Here is a 27023-nt window from a genome sequence, read left to right as displayed (position 1 = left end):
ACTGTAACCAAATAATTTTTGCCTCTGATAGGTCTTTAAGAAGACTTTTACAGGAGCATATTTTAAACGCTATATATTTAGTCCAAGCTCATTAAAATGTCCTGTAGTACACATTGGACTACAGCGGACTAGACCGTAGACACAAACACACATTTTTATTTTTCAAGTATTGTTCAAGTATTCACAACTGAAAATGTAAAAGGGAATAGGGAATAACCTATTTAAGATTACAATATAATATGTATCAAACCAGACACCGTCTCATATGCATATTTACCACATTAAGGTGGAAACGTTCTCTTCAGATGAGGACTAGCTTGTGTTTTAGCCTGTATTTCCTCAACGGCTCCATTTTTAAATGATGGCATCGTGTTCCTCACTGCGGGACATTAAATAAATATTAGCTGTTTTACATTATTCCATATGAACATGTATAAAACATGGGATAATACATAACAGAGTGCTACAGTCGGGTTCTGGAAGTAAAAATGCCAATAATTTTCTCCATAGGGAAATTCATTTTTAACAACAATTTACAAACCGTCAAAGAAGGACCTAAGTAACACTTTAGAGTCATTGTTACATGTTACTTGTAGTTACTATTACAGTAATAAAAGTTATACTTTATTATACGTTACAGTGTACATATACATTTAAGTACTGTAATATTAATTAACTATATTTACTTACTATATGGTTATGATTTGGCTTAGGTTGCATGTAATTATGCATAATTAAGTGTTAAGATATTAAGTACATGTAACGTGTAACAAGGACACCTTAAACTAAAGTGTTACCATGATAAATTATGCATAATTACATGCAAATAACCCAACCCTAACCATATAGTATGTAGTTATTTAATATTACTCAGTATTTAAGAGTATATGTACACTGTAACAAGGACACCTTAAAATAAAGTGAAACCCAGACCTACTGTGTGCTACGAGCTAGTAAATGTCTTACTGAATTTTGGTGAAAAACTACATTACACACGATGCTGTACAGACACTCCACCAGAGTAAATGCAAATCCTATAAATCATTTACTCTTTGCATATGTATATTTACTGTACATATGTATACACACACACACACACACACACACATATATAGTATATATAGTATTCAGATCCCATTAAATTTTTTACTCTGTTATATTGCAGCCATTTGCTAAAATCATTTAAGTTCTTTTTTTTCCTCATTAATGTACACACAGCACCCCATATTGACAGAAAAATACAGAATTGTTGACATTTTTTACAGATTTATTAAAAAAGAAAAACTGAAATATCACATGGTCCTAAGTATTCAGACCCTTTGCTGTGACACTCATATATTTAACTCAGGTGCTGTCCATTTCTTCTGATCATCCTTGAGATGGTTCTACACCTTCATTTGAGTCCAGCTGTGTTTGATTATACTGACTGGACTTGATTAGGAAAGCCACGCACCTGTCTATATAAGACCTTACAGCTCACAGTGCATGTCAGAGCAAATGAGAATCATGAGTTCAAAGGAACTGCCTGAAGAGCTCAGAGAAAGAATTGTGGCAAGGCAAAGATCTGGCCAAGGTTACGAAAAAAATTCTGCTGCACTTAAGGTTCCTAAGAGCACAGTGGCCTCCATAATCCTTAAATGGAAGAGGTTTGGGATGACCAGTACACTTCCTAGAGCTGACCATCCAGCCAAACTGAGCTATCGGGGGTGAAGAGCCTTGGTGAGAGAGGTAAAGAAGAACCCAAAGATCACTGTGGTTGAGCTCCAGAGATGCAGTCGGGAGGTGAGAGAAAGTTGTAGGAAGTCAACCATCACTGCAGCCCTCCACCAGTCGGGGGTTTATGGCAGAGTGGCCCGACGGAACCCTCTCCTCAGTGCAAGACACGTGAAAGCTATAAAAATTCTAAAAAATACTGAGACCAAGATAGAACTTTTTGGCCTTAATTCTAAGCGGTATGTGTGGAGAAAACCAGGCACTGCTTATCACCTGTCTAATACAGTCCCAACAGTGAAGCATGGTGGGGGCAGCATCAAGCTGTGGGGGTGTTTTTCAGCTGCAGGGACAGGATGACTAGTTGTTCCCTTCAATCGAGGGAAAGGTACAGGGATATCCTGGACGAAAACCTTCTGTAGAATGCTCAGGACCTCAGACTGGGCCGAAGGTTCACCTTCCAATAAGACAATGACCCTAAGCACACAGCTAAAATAATGAAGGAGTGGCTTCACAACAACTCCGTGACTGTTCTTGAACGGCCCAGCCAGGGCCCTGACTTAAACCCAAATGAGCATCTTTGGAGAGACCTGAAAATGGCTGTTCCCTAACGTTTACCATCCAGCCTGACAGAACTGGAGAGGATCTGCAAGGAGAAATGCCAGAGGATCCCCAAACCCAGGTGTGAAAAACTTGTTGCATCTTTCCCAAAAAGACCAAATACTGAGCAAAGGGTCTGAATACTTAAGACCATGTGATATTTCAGTTTTTCTTTTTTAATAAATCTGCAAAAATTTCAACAATTCTGTGTTTTTCTGTCAATATGGGGTGCGGTGTGTACATTGAGGAAAATAATTAACTTTAATTTAGCAAATGGCTGCAATATAACTCAGTGAAAAATTTAAGGGGGTCTGAATACTTTCTGTACCCACTGTGTGTATATATATATATACTGTATATACACGCACACAATATTTGTCTCATACATACAGTACCATTTTCAAATGTTTCTTTTTTTTCAATAAAGTTTAAGATTTTATAGCTGGTTGGTTTGGTATATTACTCTTAATAATAACTTTTTAACAATCCCTATAGGAAAAATGTATTGAAGAAAAAAAAATCCGGAACCAGTGCTGCTAAAAAAAAAAGTGAATGGGCACTAATGCGTTCTTTTGAGAAATAGGAGGTACATGGTTCAAAAACTCATCACATCACATATCTGGACATATCTTGGATTAATTTGTTTTTCTTTTCTTTTTTAAACACTAGCTTCCAGCTCTGATGGTACTCGCATGACTCTGTAGCGCACTTCCCGTTGTGAACAAGCCAATCTGTAGCCCAGACTGATGACCAGTGTGATTATAAAGGCCAGCATCATACCGCCAATGAAACTACCCGCATGGAACCGAGGACCTGCTGTTGGCTTACTAGGAGTAACACCTGTTTTATCCATCCAAAGACAATGGAAGTTTCAAAATTTGACTGTATTAATGCTGATGATGCTGTTGGTGAAAATAATGCTGATCTAAAGTAGTGCAATCAATCAGTGCAGAAACTCAGACTGTACCTGTCGAAACAGAAATCAGCCGTTTGCTCTCTGTTGAGGTGTGCACAGTGTTCACAGACGCTTCAGTTGGGTCGATGGGTTCAGCTTTGGGCAGTAACGTTGAATAGTTGGACATGTTCAATCTGAAGTCACTGAAGTCTTTCCTTCAGCTGAATGAGACAGCTCTCCTGTCTGCATATGGAAAATCCAGATCAGAAAAGCAGTTTATTTGTATTATGTTACAGAAATTACAATAACAGCCACTAGCAAAATACTTTTATAGTGTTGTGTAAGATTTCGCTGCAATAGATTACAGCATTCGCAATGTTTTGGACCAGATGTGTGCTGTGTTTTCATGGGAAATTGGAGTAAGATGATGCGAGTTAAGAGATTCATATGGCTGTTCTACTGGAGTAACTCATCAGTTATTTACATGTAGATTGTCTCAAAACAGTGAGCAGTGAACCGTCAACCTACACCAGTTGTTATCAGCCAAGGCCTGGCTAATGTAAAAAGCATCTACCGTTCTATCACTGACCCTTGTACCGCCGTTCAGCTTTTCCTCACTATCTGTGGGAAGTTAACAAAAATAGTACTAATAGTAAGAACAGTTTTGATGCCTGTAAAACAACATTACCTTTACTATAAACTTTTACTTTAAACTGATAGATTTGGCATCTTTGCCATAAGCCTTGCTTCATTTCGGACTCAGAGTCTGTTGAACAGCTCCCTCAGTTTTGAGACAGAATGTCCCAAACTCTGTGTACACGTATACACACTGGAAACTTTCGCAATTTCCGCGGTTTCCAGAGTTCTTACAAATAAACAAATGAGAAATACTCACCCGATGGCAAAAGCAGACAGGAATGAATGAAGATGAAACACAAACAGCGTTTCATTTTCTTTACGAATAAAGTCCCAAAACTAACCGACAGTCATGAAAGACGAAAGACTTTTCTGAGTCTGCCCTCATTAACGACGAATTTATCAAACTGCTTTAGGTGTCAGGAACGCGTTATAAATAATGAAATTAGACTTTAATATCCAGTTTTAGTCGACACCAGCACAACTGGCTGACAGCAACAGCGAATGAAACTGTTAACTATGTGGTCTTTACTTGGTGGTCTGGTTCGCACATCCGTCGGTGTGTGTGTGTGTGTGTGTGTACACACTGTACTGTAAAAAGCAGGCGATCGCCATGCAGATCTAATATAACATTACCGTCTAAGTTTTTAAAATAATGATGTCCAAGCAAGTGATTTGAAACTCGTTTTATTTTTGCAAAGCATCACAGCCTGGAGGGGAAAATCGAAATATGTTTACAAAAACTAGGGTGCACTCAGGCACGATCAGTTGAGCCAGAAACCCCCATGGCCACGTTTTTGATAAATGATCAATTAAATTGCAAATGGTGACTGAGACTTTAAGTTTATCAAACAGCATCAAAGACAAAAATTCTTAATTGTTTTTTCGAATTTATGCCCACTTAATGCAAGCATCGAGTAAATAAAGAAATGGGTCTATATCCAACACCAGCATTTGTGCTTGGCCCTGGTCTAGTGTCCAAAATACCTAATTTACAATGCATTTTGTTAAAGCTACTATAACAATTAGGGATGCACCGAATATTCGGCCACCGAAAATTTTCGGCCGAAAATGGCCAAAAAGTGCATTTTCGGTTTTCGGCCGAAACACTTTTATTACCGAAACAACACGGCCGAAATGTTATGATGACGCAAACAGAAACCGCGACCTGCACGTGCACCTGCATAGCGCAGACCACGAGCTCCCCGCGTCATTCACTTCACACCAGTGGGTCTTAATAGAGAACATTCTCTCTATTCTTATTCCTTTATTCGCAGCACTAAAGCGTCTCCTAACAAAGAGATTGAGACGGACCAAGAAGTGAAAACAAAGAAAAGTACAGTCTTATAGAGTCTGTTAGCACACGTCTCACTGAGATCTTTTCGGATCCTCCGCACTTCATCGCGAATGTGCTTGATCCGCGTTATAAAGACCATTACTTGGACGCGGAAATATGGCAGAGCACACGAGAAATGCTCCAGGCCGCGCTGGATGCGGAGAACCCGCGTGGAGACGGAGAAGCGCCAAGCGCAGGAGACTGAGATCAGAGCGCAAAAAAAAAAAAAAGACTCGTCTCTGCATATATAATACACACACATATACATATACATGCATAATATCAGATTGTAGCCATATTTCTGCTAGATTTTTTGCTAGATTTCTGCTTTAATTTGATAAAAATGTTTATTTATGCCCTGGCCCTATTTAAATACACTCTCTCAAATATTTCTCAAATGTCAGGCAGATGACAAGCTCAACTGCTCAACAGCTAGATGGTTATCTGTCTGAAGTCCCCATCCCCAGAAGTGATAACAGTCTTGCCTACTGGAGAAGTAATGCACTTTCTAGTCCTACAGAGAACAATTTCAAATGCTCTTCACCTAAATGCACTTTTTATGAGAGAACAGTTAATTTTAAAACCTTTCTGCAGGCCAGTAGGCCTGTACATTATTATTTAATATACAGATGAGTGGGATTAAATTTTAGTTTGAATTTTATTTTATACTGTGCATTGTTGCAATGTGCTTAATAAATATTTGCATAATTTGTAATTATGCATTTTTATGTTTTTTTATAATTTATGTAATTGTAATTATCTTTGAAACTTTAATATTAATTTATGCAATTGCAATGTTTTAATTTTAGTAAAGTTAGTACACGGCCATAGCAATAAATGCAATGGTACTAATAATTGGGATAATTTCTTTCGGTGTTTCGGTTTCGGTTTTCGGCCTTGGTTTTCTCTTTTTCGGTTTTCGGTTTCGGCCAAGAATTTTCATTTCGGTGCATCCCTAATAACAATTATAACATTCCTATAAATTGCTGACTTGCTGTGCACTAAAACCAAATGTTTATCACTTGTGTGTATTAAGGCAGTAAAAGAATATAAAATAATAATAAAACAATTTGGAAATATGCCTCTTGGACAAAATTGGCACATGGATTTCTTTGAAACAGATTTTATTAAACAGAATTCCATAAAAACATATGCCTTTCTGATTAATGTAAATTCGACATGCATGAAAATTTCACACACAAAAAAATAAGACTTCTTGACACATTTCTGTAATTTACACTGAAAATACAGAACCATTGAAAAACTGAGGCCATGGATTCTACATTACACATCTCATTAGTGAGCTAATCGCTAAAGTGCCAATTAAATAGAATGAGGGACTGATACCCTAAAACAGCCATTCTGAGGCATTAGAATGTAATCAGCTGCAGAAAAGGAGGAATTCATTAGTACAAATGACATTTATAGAACTGCAAAAACGTGAAGAACATTTTCTGCTGTGGTTGGTTGGTTTTGATTGAAGTAAAATGATTCAGCCTAGGCTCAAATTAGCTGTAGAACTCAACTGTATGAACAATCAACATGCAAGCGAATGCTTTTCTTTACTCTGACCTCGGCTGGTGTTTTCACATTTACCTTACTAGTTACATCTAGTCGCCAGGGCACAGATGTTGTTTAAGATCATTCCTCGAGTTTGACTGCAGGAAATTAAGATACAATTTTCACTGATCTCTTCCAGACCAGCATAAAACAAAATGATCTGCATTGACGACAAGAAACCTTCTACTGCAGCAATGTCTTACTGCATGGAGTCAAACCTCTAGAAGAAAGAGGATCTTTCTTCTGACTGCTCATCAGGTGAGTCTTACATCTCATCCAAACCATAGTCCTCTTCAGGAAAGTCTCCCACTGTTACTGAGAGGGGCTTCACAAAGGCTCCATATTTTGGCTCACACTCAAAATAGCGTCTCCCATTCACACTAAATCAAGACAAATACAACGCATCAATCAGACTTTCTCAGAAGGTTCATGTAAGGGTCACATTAGTCATTTTCAGAGACATGCTGGTCTTATTCATAAACATAAATAACTTGTGCGTGCACCGACCTGCCATCATTCTTCCCCAGCGGCTCATCATATTTCACACCAACCCAGTAGCCTGGTTTGAAATCTGCTGTACCTGGAAACAAAGAAAGCATTTAAGCCCCATTGAATATGGTTGGAAAACACAGGAATTCATATATGAAAAAACAAACAAAACAAAGAAAACGGGGAGCCCCAGGTCAGGATGGTGTGTTACAGTTCACAGAGTTAATTGCCTTCTGACAAGCATCACGCACCATTTAAATCAATATCAATACTAGATGTAAGTTGATTATATTCATTTCTTTTCAGTATTACAAGTACATGTAACATTCAAGTGGTAAACCAGGTCATGTAAATAGCACAAACAAAGCCTTAATCTGAGAGGTGTGATATGAAAATAAGGGTAAGTTTACCAACAAACATAACAGTGCCAATCTTGGTAGGTTGCCCAGGAACTTGAACTTTACAGCGGTTCCCAACAACAATGGCTTCAGCGGCCGCCTTCTCTTCCTCTTCTTTCTTCGCAAGAGCCTCTTCTTGCTTGGCTCTGGTTTCCTCATTAAATCGACCTAACTTCATATTCTTCTTGAAGTTCCGTATTGAGTCTGACACATAAGAAAAAAAAAAAAAAAGAAAGAAAAGTTGGGTTATTTGCTTACATTAATTATAGATATAATTACATACATACTGGTATAAAAAAAATAAAAAAACTTTTTTGATGAATAAAAGCATCTGCTAAATGCATTAAATGTATACAAGTACTTATATGTATAAATCAAAATTAACCATTTGTACTACCTACTGAAACACTGCATTTCACTCTCTAACACAAAACAATTTTTATTTTTAATCAAAATGTTAACTACATTTAAAACATGCTCCTATCTTACAATTGACGCAAGCTCACATTTAGCCGATCTGCCTCCATCCAATCAACCACCAACTGATGTAGAACCCTGTTCGAAATTTTTTCCCCATTTTCAAAAGACCTTTAACTCAAGATGTACGGTCACAATAAGAAAGACTTAACATGTCTCGGTTTCAATTTCTTTTGGAGCTCAACTATCACAGCTCAACTATTAGCACAGTCACTATAAGTTGGTTTAAATTAAATCACTCAAATGTGTAACAGGTTAAAAAAAAATTTAATTTAATTTTTAATTTTTTAAAGATTATTAAAGAAATTTGGATTACCTGCCCTTTTTTCATAGGCTTCATCAGAGATCTCAAATTTCTCAACCTTTGACAAATCAGTGAACTCCCCACTTTGCGTACCACTGCGGTCTGTCACCTGCACAGAAAACAACACTCAAACATAAGAATTCTGTCTTTATTAATGCTACGGGGTTTCTGCAGAAAGTTCAATTTAAGACTTTTTAATACCACCTTATAATGATTTAAGGCCTAATCCTGTAATGAAAATACACATTATATTACATGCATATATGTGATATTTAATTTGTTTAATGTAAAAAGAAAAAAAAATATCATCACTGTCATAAATTATATTACTATGATATTAGGGATGGGTATAGTTTACATTGTATCGATACGATACTACTTATCGATACTGGTACTTATCGATACTGTTATCGATACTATTTGGTGCAAAAAGATATGAGGTTGTTGAAAATTTCAAATTATTTTATTACTGCTGAACTTTAGCAACTGTATTAATGTTCTTCAGTCAAGAGCAGTGAATTATTTTTCTCTGTGTTTTATTTTTATTAACATTAAAGGAATAGCTCACCCAAAAAAGAAAATTGTGTCATCATTTACTCACCCTCAAGTTGTTTTAAACCTTAATGAGTTTCTTCTTCTGTTGAATATAAGTTTTTTTGAAGAATGTGGGAAACTAAACAGTTGTTGGTCCCCAATGACTTTTTTCCCCCCTCTACTATCAAAGTCAGTGGGGACCAGCAACTGTTTGGTTACCCACATTCTTCAAAATATCTTCTTTTGTGTTCAGCACAAGAATAAATGCAAATTAATACATGCTAGGTACATCATGACTGAGTAAATAATGACAAAATCTTAATTTTTGGGTGAACTAACCCTTTAATGAATGTCCCTTGAAGAGATGCAAGCAACATTTCTCTCTTACCCGTTTTTCACTTTAGACATAATTAACTGTGTTAACATAACATAACACAACATAATTAACCAATTATGTCATAATTAACTTTAGATATAATTAACTGTGTTTATATGTAAACCTTGTGTGTTTTTGACAGTATTAGCACAATCAGACCACAACTAATATAACCAAGTAATCAGGTGCTGTTTGACCGGCATTTTAGTGTATGGACACTTCGGGTGGACGCGCTCTGAATAAGCATGTTAGAACAACACATGAATAAAACCTTTCTCCGGCAAGGCCTAAAAGCACACGCAAATAATGTACTTTTGTGAATGCAAATAAGTGCTACCGCTGAATGGACATTTGATGTGAATGTATCTCGCGAGTTGCAGTTGAAGCTAGAACCGCGAGACATTTTACAGTGCATCGCTTGAGGTTGTGTTAGTTATTTTCATTCCATTACTTTTTCATTCTATTACGTATTAACTTCGTTCACTATTACACTACTGCATATATTGCATCTGCCACTGGTGTCACTTAGTTTTGTAACGAGAGCCCACACTTTCGAATGTTTCACTCTTGCCGTGATGACTGACTGCACGCACACAGCACATGTGCTGGATATCACACGCACATCGAGCAAACGTCAGCCACATAATTCAGCGAATGGATAATTTGTTGTTAACACTGAAGTATACGGAGATAAAACAACGCAAGTATCACTGCATTACCGAGATTTTTGGTGGTGTAAACAATATATTTTGAAGCAATATTTTCAGCGCCACGAGAGGGCGCTCTATGGCTTCAGTGTAGACTACAGGAGCACTGGGTAGCATCTCTGGCAGCATAGAGCGCCCTCTGGCGGCTGTAGACGTTAATGTTTTCTATTGGTTTATTTCTCTCGGTTCATGTCAAATTAATTTTGATAAATAAGTTGCACCTGACTATAAGTCACAGGACCAGCCAAACTATGAAAAAAAGTGCGACTTATAGTCCGGAAAATACGGTACTTTGATCTTATATCTTTTTCACCTTTTTAAATGTATGCATCATGCATACTCTGGATCGGTATTGGCTCCGATCCTGGCATTTCCTGTGGATCTGGTATCGAACAGACGAGACCGATCCAGATCCGATCCTGTGTATACTATTCTGTGTTATTGTTGAGCTCCACGAAAGACACAATATTATAAAGCACCAAAACGTTCAAAAGTTCAATGTGAGGTACAGATTAATATTGAAGTCATTAATTTCTAGTTCACATAAACTCTTCTTTCTGCTGTCTGTCATCCTCCATTCAGCAATCAAACTGTGTGTCGCGTTCGGTTACTACAGTCAAAACGATTAAACTATCTTCAAGAGCGCACAGTAACTGAGGTTTAAAACTGTTCAAAGAAAAGGATCATTAAACTAACGCACAAATTTAAATAGTCTATGTATCAATATCCCTTCTAGGGCTGAAACGATTCCTCGATTAACTCTATTACAAAAAATGATCGAGGCAAATTCCTCTGCCTCGAAGCCTCTTTTATTTTAAATCTCACGTCAGGTTTTGATTTGAGGGTGTGGGCAAACGTAAAGAGAACGTCGTGGCGTGGGTCCATTGCAAGATAGAGCTGGCATACCACAACTAGGTCCCTATGATTTCTGCGATGCAGAAAACGCGGAGGGAATCGCGGAATCCAGTCATAAAAACGGAATTTACAGTTTAAAGTGGAATGGCACGGAATTTGCCAAATTTTGAATGAATTAATCAAAAATAGGTCATTGCACTTACATCAAATCACGATATGGACTAATATCTGTAAATATTAAGCCGGAACAGTCTATTTAAATATGAATCCTGCATGTTCTGCGTGTCTATGTTAATGAATGGAGCAGAAGCGCATCTTCATTCATTAAACACATGGAAGCACGCGTGACGCTACGGTGATTTCAGCGTCTTTCCTCTCACTAAATAAAGACTTGAACACATGAGGAACATCTCCAGAACTGCTCTGACATTCGCTTCATGAGCATTTGACCGTTTGATTTAAGTAAAACTAGCATCACATCACATACACAGAACTGTAAAGGTACGTCAACCCGTCAAAATAAAAGTCCGGTTTAGTTTAGTTATTGGGGGTTAGTATCAAAAAGTTAAGTTTGCTTAATTTTCAATAATTAAAAGATAAATTAAATCAATGTTTTATGTGTTTAATGTTTATCTCAGAAAATGCTTTATTTAAAACCCCAATTGAATGGCACTTAAATGCACTTAATTCATCGGTCAACTTTATTGTCATTGTTCACAGTACAAGTACAGACAGAGAAACAATGGGTACTAATTAAATGTTTATTTTTGATGTATGCATTGCATTCTATGAATTTAAAAAATAAAATAAAAAATTCTAAAAAAGGAAACTTAGTTGTTCATTTTAAGAGACCCAGGAGTCTTATTTTCTCTTGCATAATATTGCACTTTAATTAAGCAAAAACACATTTTATCCGATTACTCGATGGAATTTTTGGTAGACTACTCTATTACTAAAATATTCAATAGCTACAGCCCTAATCTCTTCCCTTTTGTACTAGTGATGTCCGGTTCGCGAACTAATCATTTGATTTGACAGGTTCTTCTTAGTGAACCAGTTTACCAAATAGGACTGAATCGTTTGTACCGGTTCGCGTCTCTTGTAAGCATCAATCCACAATTTATTTACTTTTTTAATGTGGCTGACACTCCCTCTGAGTCGAAATAAACCAATATTACGGAGTAATTCATTTACTCAAGCAGTACACTGACTGAACTGTTGTGAAGAGAGAACTGAAGATGAACTCGAGCCGAGCAGCTTTCTATGTGGACTCGGAGGGCTGCGCAGCATGCACACTGTGACTCCGTGTTGTTTCAAGCTCATCATTCTGCGCACAGGATGTGCATAAGCGCTCTGTGGCACTCTATATTTGCGTCTTCAGTATTATAATATTTTCTGTAAAATCAAAGATTATTAATAGTCTTTCTTGTTCTGTCCTATCTATGATACATTGCTGCCTTTATTACTGCGCTATAGATTTAAAAGAAACGTCTTTTAGATTTCTATATAAATGTATATATTTGTTTTTTCAATAATGTATTTTACAACAATACAAAGAGCAATGTGTAGCATATTACCAGATTTGAGACTTATTCGCTTTTATTTGTAAAAAAAAAAATTTCAATAGATTTAATAAAATGGTGTTCACAATGGTGTTCCCCTGATTTTTCTAGAATCTAGAGTATCTTTTGCTGCTGAATTATCTACCAACCTAGTTTATCATAATATTTTTGTAAACTTTTATGATTATATATTTTTTAATTTGTTATTTTTCATTAAAATGAAGTTGTGTATATTTAGTAGATTGTGATTAACACAAGAGAATAATGATCAGGCCAACACAGAGAAGTGTAGAAATTCTATATTAAAAAAAAAAAACCTGTGCTGGTATCGGATCGGTATCAGCAGATACTCCGAATTTTCGGTATCAGATCGGTTCTGAAAAAATGGTATCATTGCATCCCTATTCTTTATTATTATTAATTGAAAACATTATATAAACAAATAAGGTAGTTCTTTCTGACATCGCATTAACTACCGGGGGTTTGGGGGGGGGGGGGTAAATCTTTGGTCTGTTCATTGATTGTAAACAGTCATTAGGTCCATCAGACTGAAGATATTTTAGCGGTAATGTGACCAAAAATATTTAAGACCTTTTTAATCTGAATTTAAGTCATTTTAAGACATTTTAAGGACCTGCATACATCCTAATCTATCAAAATAGTTTAAAAATGTCCAGAACAGCAGAATTTTTAAGCTCTAGAAATCATCATCTCACATTGCTTACATTTTGTCATGTCACTTGTTTTCTGTGTAGCTGGCGTGCCAGAAAGGAGTCAATACTCACATGTATTCTGCAGTCATCATCCACAGGATAGGAGCCGAGCAGCGCTTCATTGTCATCTAGCTTCTGTAAGAACTTGTCTGAAGTGCTAAATAGCTCAAGGTCCATAAAGGCAGCTGGAGTGCCCACAATCAGCTCCAGTTTACTCTGAGAAACAAACATACAAGTTAAACTAGTAAATAAACTAAAACATCAATATGATTCCAAACAGACCCTCACAGTTTGATGACCTGTAATGACCTGTCAAAAAATATAGAAAAATTGTACCCTCATGTGTACAAGTCACTCGGGCAATACCTTTAAAGCCCAATTTTGTACGTTACTTACCCATAAATGGTTCAAAGAAGCTCATTAAGGGTACATATTAAACCTCAGCAGTAGTAATATAAATATTTCAGACGTTGATGTATAAAATAATTTTTTTAAGGATACTGACACAGTGACAAGCTCTTGTACAACTTATTTCTTGCACATTTACTCTGACTATATGCAATTGCAATCAGTGTTTTTTTTTATTATTTTTTTTATTATTCTGGAACAGATTAATAATAACTCTTGCAAAACTTTAACATTTCCCAGATAAACTTTGTTCACTCGCAAAATAATTGCATTCCCTCAAGAAACTTTACCTTCCCTTTAAAAATTTGCAGTGGAAATAATATAAAGTGGTAGGAAACTATTTCATAGATTTGGCAAGCCTGCCTAACATGTTTTGGAGAAACCTGTGATTTTGTTATTTTTATTTTTTGTGAGTGGACACAAAAGCATTGAAATATAAAATTTTTACACCCATGATTTTTTTTCTTTCTTTCTTTTTTTTCCCACATCATGTCCGTTTAAGGGCTCAATATTACAGAACCACAATTGCTGTTATACTAAAAAATTTCATGACTGTGATTTGACCATATTTACACAATGGACAACATCTGCATATGACCAGAATATTACATCACTAGCTAGAAAAAAGTACCACCAAACATGTTTTGAACATTTTAAATAAGACACAATATCCAGCTCTTTTACAGTTTTACAGGAAAATAATAGCATAACATATCATAAATATCACGGGTCATTTTATTTTAGTATACAAAGCTGCACATCCTCAATTCTGCAATATTAAAGTTAGTGTAATATCGGACATGTATCATGTCTGACTGTTTGGCAATAATACTAGTAACGTTATATGAGCCGCACCTTAAACTCTGCGATCATGATTCCTCGGTTGAATCTACGGTTCACCTCGAAGGAGCTGACGGTGCTGGTCAAGCGCACGGACACGGTGGGGTTGGTGATGACTGTCACACTCCCGTCCATCTTCCGTTACTAACCAAACTCTGATGCTGCTGGGGTGGTCGAGCTGAAAATCAAAGGTGTGTATTCATGCAGCTAAACACATATGCGCGATCAGAACAGTAATGTCATGGCCTCCACTCAAGGTTTCATATTTGCCATATTGCTGGTTGCTATGGCTAGTATTTACATGCGCTCACGTGACAAGCTCTAGCTTTATTAATCGATTCAGTCAGCTGTCAGCACGTTCAGTTCTCACCAGTTACACACGCTCCGATATTTTAGGGACTGTATTCAGAATTCAAACCAACAATTCCGTATATCTTCTTCTTGTTTCAGCTCCTCAAAAGCTCTTCCGTCAAAGACCACAACACGAGATTCTGGAAACTTCTGCCCACCCACATTGACCTTTGAGCCAATAAAAATTGGCAATTGGGTGGGACTTTGGATTCAACCAATAGGAAAATGGCTATCAGGCTTTCAGTGGGCGGGGGATATGTACTCTGTCGAATTGGGCTGTTCAGTGCTACGGTTATTATCCAATCACTGTTTGTTTTGTTGAAGCAGACCGCTCCCAAAGATACATGATGAACACCTGCTTGCAGTACTGAATGTATTCCACACGATGCTGCTAGAGTTTCATGAAACGCATCAATAAAAGCTAAATACGGGAAGTTCATTCAGAAATTGCTAGTAAATGTCAACCCAACACCCCCCCCCCCCCCCCCCCCCACACACACATTTAAGTTTTTCATTAGGAATAGTGAACCCGTTCTCTCATAATCATTGTTTTATGTAAAGATTCTAAAAATATTTTTTGTAAACTATTAAGTTATTTAACTGAACTATACAATGACCTTTTTGACTACTAGTTATTATATATGACTTTAGAAAAGCTATTATAACTAACATAAACGTTAGGATACTAGTTTGGGATATATAATTAAAAACTAGTGCCACATACTTAAATCGGAATATATATTCTTACTATTGTAATAGTTACTCCAAACTAAATATATATAGTACAAAATCAAAAGCTACTAGTTACAACTAGCTACAACTAATAATGAGAGAAAGCAAGTATTTTGATACATTGGTTGTCAACATTATTTACATTATAAAATATGTTAAAGCATTTGTTAAGCATTGACTAATATATTATTAGAATCAAATGTTGTATAGCATTAACCTATTATTTAATGAACCTGAGTTAACATGAACTAAAATGAACATTTGTGTTTTTAATAACTAATGTTAATAAAATGAATGAGTACACTGTAAAAAGAAATGTATCGGTCATTGTTAGTTAATTGTTTTAACTAAGGTTAGCTTATTGGACCTTACTGTACCCATTGTGAAATTCACACACACACACACACACACACACACACACAACAGGATAAACAAGCCACATTTAATTATCTCTGCAGTGGCAAATAAAGTAATTCTGAAAACTGCTACTCATTTTCAGATGTCTCTACTGCAAAACATGACTCGTTAAGTTAAAAGGCAAGTGTGCACAGGTAGAAGATCAAAGGGCTAATGGTTATTGGCTGAGGGGATAGAAAGTTGTAGGATGGGGGTGACAGACTACACAGCCTGATCGCCTGCCTTCCTGAAAACAAAGTTTACATTCTTGCAAAGGGATGAGATGGAGGTATAGAGCTCTGCCTCATCTCATTCTGTCCATCTGCTTCCAGGTGTGCGTGTCCTCTTTCACATTTAAACCCTTACTCTCCCTGTCCATCCAGCATGCAAAGTTTTGAAACACACACACAATGTTGGTTTCATTATATAACTCAGGACACTTCACAACATTTGTTGTCTCAGGTGGAGTCTCCTACAGACACTGAACCCAACCAGTGTTGAAACATCGAATATGGTTTATGTCAAAATTTGAGTTTCAATGCACTTTGGAGTGTGGTCAGTAGGCCGGCCGAGAGTGAGAGAGTGAGAGAGTGAGAGAGTGAGAGAGAGAGAGAGAGAGAGAGAGAGAGAGAGAGAGAGAGAGAGATAGATAGATAGATAGATAGATAGATAGATAGATAGATAGATAGATAGATAGATAGAAAAAATGTTCAAAGTGTAAAGGAATAGGCTACCAGTCTCTAAAAATATACTTCATACTCCTCCATAATCGTTGAAGTTTTTAGCATTGTATGACATTTTACATACAACTTGAAAATGTTGTTGGATGGCATAAAAATTAAGTCTTCTTAAATCTTCACGTCCTCGTTGAGTGAAAGCAATTGAATGCAAAAAAAACAAAACAAAAAAAACTTGTGAAGCTTGTGTATTGTTTGTTTCTCAATGGGAAACAAATGTGGTCTGGATAAAAAGGATTGCACAATGGTAATGAAGGAGCCGGATTGAAATGCAGCAGGCCTGTGGCGGTGGATGTCTCGATGGGGGAGGTTGACGAAACGCAGGGGCGTGACGCCTCGCGCTGCAGCAGCGCTCACTCGCCTACGGGAGAATGGGAGAGAGACACAGAAGGGGAGGGAGGAGGAACTTGAAGGAAAAAAGTTAAAATAAAAATGGCTTCCTTGTCTTTGGAGTCCACAGAACAAACTGGAAACGGCCCTAAGGAGTCCACGCAAGAGGAAGCCAAAGTGAAAGAGGAGATTGATCCGGACGAAGTGTCGGAACAGCTGCTCCAAAGCTTCCAGAACTCTGCGCTCAGTTTTTCCACCGATCAGGTCGCGTGTCTGTGCGAAGCGCTCCTGCAAGCGGGTAATGTGGATCGCCTGTGGAGATTCCTCTCCACCATCCCTCCTTCGGCCGATCTGCTACGTGGCAACGAGACCCTACTGAAGGCCCAGGCTCTGGTCGCTTTCCACCGGGAGGAGTTCAACAAGTTGTACGCCATCCTAGACAGTCATGACTTCCACCCGAGTAACCATGGGTTCCTTCAAGACCTCTACTTGAAGGCGCGCTACAAGGAGGCTGAGACGTCCCGGGGTCGCAGTCTGGGCGCCGTGGATAAATATCGACTGCGCAAAAAATTTCCTTTGCCCAAAACCATTTGGGACGGAGAGGAGACGGTGTACTGCTTCAAGGAGAAGTCGCGCAATGCGCTGAAGGAGTGTTACAAGAGTAACAGGTATCCCACTCCGGTCGAGAAGAATAATTTAGCCAAAGTCACCGGACTTTCATTGACTCAAGTCAGCAACTGGTTCAAGAATCGCCGACAGAGGGATCGGACCCCCTCCGGTACCAACAGCAAAAGGTAAGCGTATTGTATCAAGTATGTGACGGTGATTTTTCTCAGACCCGAGAGAAACATTCTTGAGGCAGACTGAGAGAAGAGAGCAGTAAACAAACCGCTATTGTGTGCGAGGTTTACACTAGAACGAGTGTGTAAACTAAAAATCTTGACAGATTGTGAACAGATTGCCCGGTCTGATGGAGACTGTTACATTCACAGTATGTACTCTTCATTAAAGGCCTAGTGTGTCGCAGATGATAAATTATTGTATTTAATAAACCATTGAACATAGGAAAGTAAAAAAATGAATAAGAATAAAATAAAATTAGTCTGCGCACAGATGGGAGATACAGACGTGAAAAACGTAAATATTTGCCATGCATTCTAATTGTTAAATGAAGTGACAAGTGAAAATGACAAGGAGGTCTTAGAAAACATGGTTGAAAGCATGTTGCTTTGTTGTGAAATGTGAGATAGGGGCGCCAGAAGTGGCTCGAATTTCCTGAACTCCTGCACCACAATGTCTTTCTGTAGTGCATGGATGGTTAAATGTCAGGGCAGAGAGGACATTGGTTAAAAAAACTTCATTAAGATATAAGTGTAGTACTTGGGAGGAGTAAGCCATACTAGGAATTTCTCATCATTAGAAATATATTTATTTATTTAGCAGTATTGTTGTTGTTGTGTGTGTATGTGTTTTTCCCCCCATTCAGTTCAATGAAATCATATATTTTAAAACATGTTTATCATCACTGCAGCACAACTTGAATCTGCTGCCCCCATTATATATAATTCCAGTCACATTTTGTTAGGACTATAATACTTAGGGAAATGTTGTTAAAATTGATTATCTACATAAAAAGATAAACTTACTATGTTCATATGACAATTAATAGAAATATTTTGGAAAGTTTTTATCATAAACTTACTGTTCATACGACAATTATCAGAAATATTTTGGAAAGTTTTTATCAAATATAATTACATTCAATGTAGTTGACTTCGATTTGGTCCATGAGGCATGAATTAATGTTATTATGATATCAATTATGCTTGTTCCCAAAAGCACATGTATGTTGTGCAGATGCCTATTTTGTGAATTTTCATCAGCAAGATAAAATAGAATGGAAAAATAAAATTTAGTTTTCTAGTATATGTTTATTGATCTTTTCATTCTTTTTATTGATTATTGAATTATTGATTCATTATTTTTCAGATGTTAGAACAATATTCAGCAGCCGCTAATAATGTACATTATAATGTACTGTAATTTGTTCACTGCAGCACATGCACATGGTGACAGGTTGGCTAAATGTAAAAAATGAATGAACTTTAATGTTTTAATGTAATGCAACTAAAAGTGTGTCAGTGATCATATGTGCTGCAAGTTATCTGGTTTTTGTTGAACCACAAGCTTCACTGGGTCTGGTTTGTAAATAATTTAGGATTCTCCTCTATTGATACAGCTGTCAGAAATCTTTTGGATGATTGATGGTAGACATTCATAGAAACTACATTTAGACTGTTTGACCAAATTTAATGTTTCTGTCTTTCCTACAGTGAATCTGATGGAAACCACAGTACAGAAGATGAAGCCAGCAAGGGAGATCTGGATGATATTGCTGACAAACCTGCTGTTCACGAGACAGGCAGCTCAAATGCTTCTCTTATATCACTCTCTGGGGCTCCTTGCAGTACTGGTCAGCTTATTCTCAACAGCACAGGGGGATTCCTTACAAGCTCTCATCCACTGCTGCTCAATGGGAGCCATATACTCTCAGGGGCAGGAACAGGGGTCATCATCAATGGGCTGACACTGAGCGATGGCCACACAGTCACTCTCAGTCCTGTTACAGCTAATGCACCATTGCTACTAAATGGGGCTCAAGTAATCTCCAAAGATGACCGGGGCATCAGTGATATAGAGGCCCAAGGCAGCCTGCCCACTGTGGTTCTGAATCCACAAGCCAGTTTAACTAGCACAATACCTCTCTCGCTCAGCGAGGACACTAAAACAGCCAGCAGCAATGTCTCTCCATTGGATTTCATCAGTCTTCCAGAGCCCTTGAAGGATCCAGATAACACTCAGTCACTGCCTACAAACTCAATGTCCTCACCCATCATCTCTACTTCTGTCATCTCTCCCACGTCTCTTCCTTCAGAGGCACTGGTCCCAAATAGTATTCCTGCATCAACAACTGGCTCCATGAGTTCAGTCATCTCCAGTCCCATGGTGCCACTACTGCCCACACAGCCACCTGAAATTGTTGTAATAGGAAAAGCTGAGTCTCAGTCACCAATTCACAGCTCCATCTCAGGCCCTCAGGTGCTGTCTTTACCCCAGGTGGTTCCATCAATACAGGGTGTACCAGTTTCTCAACTGATGCAGCATCCATCTGGGGCCACAGTGTCATCCTGCCCCCAGCTTGTTCCAGTCTCCCTGAACAATTCACAGTTACCCCAAGTCCCCATTCCTCAGTTTCAGACACAGACCTTGCACATTGGTCCAAGACTTGCGCAAGCACACCTCCAAAATGGCTCGAACACATTAAGCACGAGTAGTGCTTTATCACTCCCCCAGATGGCTGATGGGCAGATTACACAGGTGCTTACACCTCAGCTAGGAGATGAATCTACTTCAGCAGCATTTCCACAGATACAGACCTCCATGGAAACACAAGTCATTCCCATCTCCTCGCAAACTCAAGTTGTGCCCATATCCCAAACCAAAGACTCAGGCCAACCTCAGCTGGTCCCCCTGTCACTGCCCCAACTTATACCTGCATCATCCATTGCGGGAACTCCAACTGGAACCCTGTCCTTTCCTCAGGTGGTCCCAGCAACACCATCTCTTTCCATTCCGTCCCCTGGAGGTGCTTTCCAGATTCTGACATCTGGATCTGGAACAGGATTGAGTGTTGCCCAAGGACCGATACGCCTCAGTCCAATAGGGCCTCCTCAGAGTGTCCCTACTGGTACCATCCCAGGTGTCCAATTTCTCAACTCTGGGGTGATTCAGCTACCTTCTGCCTCTCCAGGTAGGTCACAAAAATTATTTCATCAGGAGTGGAAAACAGTTGCTTGTTTTGTTCTGAAAAGCATTTATTCTGTTTTTGTCTCAAGGCAACATCCTACTAGCAGGTGGCATTGGGGGCAGCCCCATCCTAAGTGTTCAAAATGGCAAACTCATCCTCACTATCCCAGCTGGGATCCAGTTCGCCAGCATGCCTGTCAAGTCCGTCCCAGATAGTTTGGTCTCAAGTACCCTTGATCCTCAAACCTCACCTGTACACCCACCTTCACTCATTTCTCAAACCTCAAATTCTCTTCAATCATCTCATTTGGGGCTTGTTGGCTCCTCTACACTTTACTGCAGCCCTGAGCCAGGAACAATTGCCAACCCAACCCCAGGAGCCTCTCCTGACACCCCAGACTCTTCTAGCACTCCCACTCCTACAAGTGTCCTACAATTCCAGCAGACCCTTAGCCCTGATAGCATGCTCCCGCTCAGTCCAATATGTAGTGGTGTGGCAACTGGCCACCAACTCTCCCAGCTAGCCTGGAGCCCTGTCCCGCTGTCCTCCTCTTCTGGTCTGACATTATTTGACATGCGTGGGAAAGGAGATCTTCCAGAGGACCCTGCTTTGTTAGGTTTGCCAGGAGGAGAGTCCCTCCTGTTGGGCACTCCTCCTCCAGGCGAAGATGTAGACAGAGATTCTCAGCTGGATGATGTGGAGGACATGGATGGGGACTCGAAAATTCTGACACAACTGCAGTCTGTCCCTGTGGATGATGATCTGGGTTTGTAATCACCAGTCCTTCTGACAAACTTCTAGATGCAGTTAATGTTAAATCTCAACCTGCAAGACTTGCATTCGACCATGTCCCAGAAGTGAGAGGAACTATGATTTATGACTTCAGAGGTTTGGAGTCTTTCCCCGCTCTTCCTTATGTAGATAGAGTTTTAAGTAGTGGAAGTATACAACATAATAATGGAATCGTAGAAAATAACCTCTTTTATATATGGAATTCATTTGTGAAACCTATATATTTAACAAGGGCATGACCATAGAGGTTAACTACAGTAAAGGGAAGGCACTGCCATTTAGTCACAGAGGACATTTGCATAACCAATATTAACCTCTAGGAATCTAAGGCTGTGTCTACATGTTAGTCCTTTTTTGGTGATACACAGAGCTTGAGGCATGTTACAAAGGACTTACATGACTCCCTAAGTGGTAAAAAGGCACTAATATGTCAGAGGCAATCAATTTGTTTTATCTAGGAGTGAAGAGCATGTGGGAATGCCTTCTTTTGTGCCTTACATTTTTGTTACTTCTCAGTTTAGAATCTGAAAAGTACTTTTATCTTTTAAAGAAGAGAAACAAGTCATATTAGGTTTCACTCTGAGATACAATATAATAGTGGTACATGTTTATGCTGGTCACAAAATCTACTGTCTTGGAGCAAATCTAAGTATGAATTGAGTCTGAACATGAGCTAGTCATCCTGTCAGAGGCTCCCAAAGATACCTGGATGCACCGACAGCACCCTGCGCTGGGAAAAGGAAATCAGATTTCAGTATTCTCACAACACTGGGTGGAAGGCAAGACTTGGTTGACAAACTAGCCTTTAAATGAGCCTGTGACAGCTACATTGGATATACTACCAATGTAGCTATACTGCTCAGTTCAGGTGCCGTTTTAATTGTTTTTTGCTTTAAAGTTCAATTGCCTGAAGTACCTTATATAGGTGAATAGATGGTGAATGTGTCTGATTTTTTGACATTACACTTCGAACACACAGTGAAGCACTCTATGTTGTTTTATATTCCATGTATACCGTATCTTGCAGCGTACATTTATGATGACACACTAAACTGACCATAGATATCCTATACTTGTAGTATGATAGATAATTGACATTGGTTTCCATCGATAAACCATTGAGTTTACCCAAGCAGTCCAGCTCATTACCATAAAACTGTGCATAAACCTAATAGGCTTGAGTGTTTGAAGGGAATTGAAGTACTGGATATTTGTCTATGCAACTGTTCAACATGAACTAAGATTTGTTTACTGTTTTAAACAGCCACTTCTTACACTACAAATCCATCATAAACATATACAGTGAAATGTTTTTATTCTGTTTATCTTGTCTTTTTATATTTCATATTTTTATTTGTAGAATTTTCACATAGCTTCAGGAAATGTCTGTTTTTGCCCTTTTCCTGCTTGATTCTTATCAAATGCAATTTAGGTGACTTAAATTAAGCTACAAGTATGACTTTTTCAACACCAGGTCATTATCACTACCAGAGTGGTTTGCTTATTGAAGAGCACAGTTCTGTATATTTTGCACATTTTATCATTTTTATTCATGGAGCTTTTACCTTTTTTTTTTGGGCCCCACAAATTTTGGTACCATTTTAAACCATTCAACTAAAATAAGGCTTGGCCTGTGAGATTTTGACTTTTTTTACGAATATTTAATGCATTTATCAATCATTTCGGGGTCATTCAACATTAAAGCTGTTTCCCTCATTCTAGCTTATAGTTACACTCCATTTTGTGATATGTCTTTTTTTATTTCTTTATGAAAGTGTTTGTATTTTACACCTTTATGTTTCATAGGACTTTTTTCATAGGACATGCCAAAGTTTTTTTCTTCTTCTTCTTCTTCTTCTTCTTCTTTCAAGTACAAGGACAATGTTTGAACTTTTTTGGAAAGTATGTGTGCGTGCGTGTATGAGTTTGTCCATGAGTATTGCTATTACTCCTCCAGAATGTAATGATTACTATGTTAATTCACATGCATTTTAGTCAGTAGCGTGATATATTTGTTTGTTCTGTTCACTCTTTAATACTTTCGCTTCACTTTCATGTACAAACATAAAAATATGCAGCTGATCAAACCAAAGAGTTTTTTCTTGATCATTTCATTTAGTGAAGGGAGTTTTTGTCATTATTGTAAACGTCTCTTTTTATAGAGGTGTGTTTTGTATCTTACAGTAATTTTATTTTTTATATTCCATTTTGTGATATGTAATAAACATATATAATTCTATCTGAATGCTTTTTGTTTGACATTAATCTCAAGTTATTTGCGAAACACTTTTACTGAAATGACTGTCTTTCTACAACAACAACAAAAATATATATTTTTACCCAGAAGCAAATCATCTGCGGTTCTCTTCCACATCATTACAAGCATATATGATGTATATATCTATATACATATTTCTGAAATGCCATCTCTAACCAAATTGTCTAACAAATACTGCACCATGATTTGATTAGGAAATAACATTGCCTTCATATTTAAATAAGCTGCTTTGTGCACCTGACATCTTCCCCAGGTAATTGATACAAATACAAATACAAACAACACTTAGACTGAAAGGTTTGTGTGTGCTTGTGTGTTGGTGCCTGTCTGTTTTTTTAACCCCTATGCTCTCCGATTACCTGCATGTACCAAGTTGTCTGGGCGGGTCTTTGTGGCTGGAGAAGGTAAAACCAGCTAAAACCAAAAAGCTGATACACTCATCGGCTGCACTTATTGGCTAGCACGTCACTGGAGAACAAAAAGGCTATTGTGAGATCCCCTTTACCTGAGACGCTCTACATTGCATTCAAATCAGAAGGTACTTTGATTTTGCACACTTCTTCTGCAGGTTTCAGTATTCTTGTGGAGCTTGCTGTCGTTATTGACTTTGAAACAAGTCTCAGGTGTCCCCTCGAATGGACTTTTAGGTGGGACGATTTACAAATTGTTTTGCAGACCAATTCCTCGTCATCCCTTGTGGGACCTTCAATCATCCTTGTTCTGAACATGGCGATGGGCTTCTCCCCAGAGCAGGTGGCCTGTGTTTGTGAGGTTCTTCTCCAGAGTGGAAGCATGGATCGCTTGTCCTCGTTCTTATGCTCCTTCCCTTCCAATTCCTCGTCATCCAGTGTGTATTTGGGAATGGCTCAGAGTCAAGAGAGTGTGCTGAAAGCGCGGGCTGCGGTCGCCTTCCACCACTGTCGTTTTGCTGAGCTCTACAGCTTGTTAGAGGAGAACGTGTTCTCCCCACGCAGTCACCCTCTCCTCCAGCAGCTCTGGCTCCGGGCTCACTACATGGAGGCTGAATTGCAGAGGGGCCGCCCTCTTGGGGCCGTGGGGAAGTACCGCATCCGCCGCAAGTTCCCTCTTCCTCGTACCATCTGGGATGGAGAAGAGACCAGCTACTGCTTCAAGGTGTTTAAATCTGTTGGTGGATCAGAGAGCACTGATTTATCTGTGTGTTAGTCTCAAAATAATCTTGTTTCCTTTTGGGAGTGGTTTCAAGAGCTTTCAGTTGCATCCTTTGCTCGCAGGAAAAATCTCGCAGTGTATTGAGAGAATGGTACTGCAGAAAGCCATACCCCTCGCCACGAGAGAAACGAGATTTGGCTGCAGCCACGGGACTCACTGCTACACAAGTCAGCAACTGGTTCAAGAACCGACGACAGCGGGACAGAGCTGCGACCAGCCGCCAAGGGTAAGAACCGCTCCCTCACTCTACATGCTACAGGGGAACAACATAGTAGATCCCTCAGAAACTGCTAGTTAATTTTACAAATAAGAAACTGCAAGCAACACACTGAATTAAATTTGACATTTTAAAGTAGACCGCTTTAAATGTTTGGCTTTAGATCTGTGGTTCTCAACCAGGGGGCTTGCTTCAGAATGACTTTAAATGATCTAAAATAAGACAAAACAAGCATTCAATTATGTTAATCAACTAAAGATTTATAAACTTATTTTAATTGACACCTTTGGAAACTTTTTCATTTCTAGGCCTGGAAAAGTCTTCATGGGCACTTACAATTAATAGGCAAAGCATATTTCTATGGCAAACTGTAAAATATTTGACTGGGTAGAATTCTGAGCATAAAAATCTTTTTCCAAATGGTTGAGAACCACTGCTTTAGACGCTTTGAATGAAAAGCAGCAGCATTCTATTGTCTCCTTTGATTGGCTCCATGCTGCCCTCTGCTGGATGTGTCAAAAACCAAAAGAATCTTCAATAATCCATTTACATACATGATCTCAGTTTGACATATTTCAGGTTTTATATCCGAGTTCTTCCTATGTTCCAGCAGAACCTCAGCAGGAGCGTTTCTGAGCTCTGATGAGGAGCTCTCACCGCCAGCGAGTCCCAGCACACTCTTCTCCTGCTCCCAGCAGCTCTCTGCTCACCCGCCCCCTCTCCGCCACCTGGGACCAGCACACTACTGAAATCAATGCAATAGAATGCAGGTCAAAAAAAAAAAAAAGTTTTGTAATTTAGATTATTCCATCTACCTGGAAAGACAACATCATTGAAATAAGTGTCTTTGTAAGTCACAGCTGTCTCTGTGTGAGCTCCAGACTCTGTAAGCAGCATAAAAGAGAGTCAGGGAATATAGCCCTACACTTTTTTTAGCCTTTTATGCAGTTGTGTTTTCTGACTTGAGGTTGGTTGACAGTCTTGCGTAGGTTCGCAAAATGGCTGAATTGGCTTACAGCACCTTCTACAAAGTCAAACTTGAGCTCTTTTAAACCAAAACAGAGCGTCATTACAGCTGGCAGCAAATGCCATTTCGGCTTTCTGTAGTTATGTTTGTTGTGCACCCTAACATTTGTGCTTAAATCCATACTGTATTTCAGGACTTCACTTATGAAACTAGTAAAAGTTTGAATTGAAAATGCTAAAGTATCTTCCTTTTTATAAATATAATTTGTGGCAGCTCATAACGCTGCATCTTCTTTCATTGCTATAACTGAATCACATTCTCTTCTCTAAGATTTCAGACTTTCTTCTTTCTAAATGCATGTCATTGATCTCATTGTGAATAATTCATGAATAAATAAATACAAATAAATAGACTCAAATCCAGTGTCTCTTTAGGTTTATTACGAATATCCATTAGACCCTTGATGTGGTCTTTTGGCTCATAATGTTAATCGCTCAATGACTAAGGAATGTAAAAAAGATCATCTATCTCTCTTAAGTCACATTAAATTCTACTCACAGACTCTTAAAACAATTGTCTCTCAATGTCTTGTCTACTGACCTTCTTGTAAAGTGCACCACCACTGCCTTTCCCCACAGCTTGAATGAACAGCATTTCCTCATACTGTACAAATGATGATTAATGAGCTAAATGAAAACAGTCATTAAACGTTCCACTTCAAATTCATATCAAATGAATGATATGAAATCGCAAACTTATGGTCTAACAGTCTCTTAAAGGATGAAATTAGGGCTCATACAGCTGCAGTAACATGAGTGTTTGTG

The 27023-nt window shown here is 38.5% G+C and overlaps 3 protein-coding genes and 1 long non-coding RNA gene across 5 annotated transcripts; 2 read left to right on the top strand and 2 right to left on the bottom strand.

Annotated features, from left to right (window-relative positions):
- Nucleotides 1–3007: 3007 nt before the first annotated feature.
- LOC132101401 (uncharacterized) lies at nt 3008–4364 on the bottom strand. The gene is made up of 3 exons (XR_009423171.1): nt 4101–4364; nt 3278–3448; nt 3008–3150 (listed from the first exon to the last, which is right to left on the bottom strand). It is a non-coding gene; the product is annotated as an uncharacterized LOC132101401 (long non-coding RNA).
- A 2156-nt stretch (nt 4365–6520) lies between these two features.
- LOC132101398 (tubulin-folding cofactor B-like) lies at nt 6521–14961 on the bottom strand. Its single transcript, XM_059506330.1, has 7 exons — nt 14829–14961; nt 14416–14579; nt 13225–13368; nt 8418–8514; nt 7637–7828; nt 7245–7317; nt 6521–7117 (listed from the first exon to the last, which is right to left on the bottom strand). The coding sequence occupies exons 2-7, from the start codon at nt 14533–14535 to the stop codon at nt 7003–7005; spliced, it is 741 nt and encodes a 246-aa protein (XP_059362313.1). The 5' UTR covers nt 14536–14579; nt 14829–14961; the 3' UTR covers nt 6521–7002.
- Nucleotides 14962–16860: 1899 nt separating this feature from the next.
- On the top strand, nt 16861–23187 carry LOC132101396 (homeobox protein SIX5-like). The gene is made up of 3 exons (XM_059506327.1): nt 16861–17740; nt 19280–20757; nt 20843–23187. The coding sequence occupies exons 1-3, from the start codon at nt 17049–17051 to the stop codon at nt 21526–21528; spliced, it is 2856 nt and encodes a 951-aa protein (XP_059362310.1). The 5' UTR covers nt 16861–17048; the 3' UTR covers nt 21529–23187.
- A 1220-nt stretch (nt 23188–24407) lies between these two features.
- LOC132101397 (homeobox protein six1-like) lies at nt 24408–26132 on the top strand. Of its 2 annotated transcripts, none has more exons than XM_059506329.1 (3): nt 24408–24958; nt 25078–25241; nt 25843–26132. In XM_059506329.1, exons 1-3 carry the CDS (start codon nt 24551–24553, stop codon nt 25979–25981), a joined length of 711 nt encoding a protein of 236 aa, XP_059362312.1. In that variant the 5' UTR covers nt 24408–24550; the 3' UTR covers nt 25982–26132. The 2 variants fall into 2 exon arrangements, with proteins under 2 accessions (XP_059362312.1, XP_059362311.1); XM_059506328.1 differs by having other exon boundaries at nt 24419–24958; nt 25846–26132.
- The last annotated feature ends 891 nt before the right edge of the window (nt 26133–27023 follow it).

This window comes from Carassius carassius, chromosome 23 (assembly GCF_963082965.1).
Source record: "Carassius carassius chromosome 23, fCarCar2.1, whole genome shotgun sequence".
Classification (NCBI taxonomy): domain Eukaryota; kingdom Metazoa; phylum Chordata; class Actinopteri; order Cypriniformes; family Cyprinidae; genus Carassius; species Carassius carassius.
The sequence above is the reverse complement of the archived record's forward strand: the minus strand, read 5'-3'. Positions and strand labels throughout refer to the sequence as shown.

What these genes read in the sequence shown, in the direction of transcription:
- LOC132101398 (XM_059506330.1), bottom strand. Translation starts at nt 14,535, where the DNA reads ATGGACGGGAGTGTGACAGTCATCACCAACCCCACCGTGTCCGTGCGC. An exon ending in TCATGATCGCAGAGTTTAAG is followed by an intron (nt 13,369 to 14,415) that starts GTGCGGCTCATA and finishes TTTGTTTCTCAG; the next exon opens with AGTAAACTGGAGCTGATTGT. An exon ending in TGGCACTGTTATGTTTGTTG is followed by an intron (nt 7,318 to 7,636) that starts GTAAACTTACCC and finishes CTTTGTTTCCAG; the next exon opens with GTACAGCAGATTTCAAACCA.
- LOC132101396 (XM_059506327.1), top strand. Translation starts at nt 17,049, where the DNA reads ATGGCTTCCTTGTCTTTGGAGTCCACAGAACAAACTGGAAACGGCCCT. An exon ending in TCCGGTACCAACAGCAAAAG is followed by an intron (nt 17,741 to 19,279) that starts GTAAGCGTATTG and finishes TCTTTCCTACAG; the next exon opens with TGAATCTGATGGAAACCACA. An exon ending in GCTACCTTCTGCCTCTCCAG is followed by an intron (nt 20,758 to 20,842) that starts GTAGGTCACAAA and finishes TTTTGTCTCAAG; the next exon opens with GCAACATCCTACTAGCAGGT.
- LOC132101397 (XM_059506329.1), top strand. Translation starts at nt 24,551, where the DNA reads ATGGCGATGGGCTTCTCCCCAGAGCAGGTGGCCTGTGTTTGTGAGGTT. An exon ending in AGACCAGCTACTGCTTCAAG is followed by an intron (nt 24,959 to 25,077) that starts GTGTTTAAATCT and finishes CTTTGCTCGCAG; the next exon opens with GAAAAATCTCGCAGTGTATT. An exon ending in GCTGCGACCAGCCGCCAAGG is followed by an intron (nt 25,242 to 25,842) that starts GTAAGAACCGCT and finishes CCTATGTTCCAG; the next exon opens with CAGAACCTCAGCAGGAGCGT.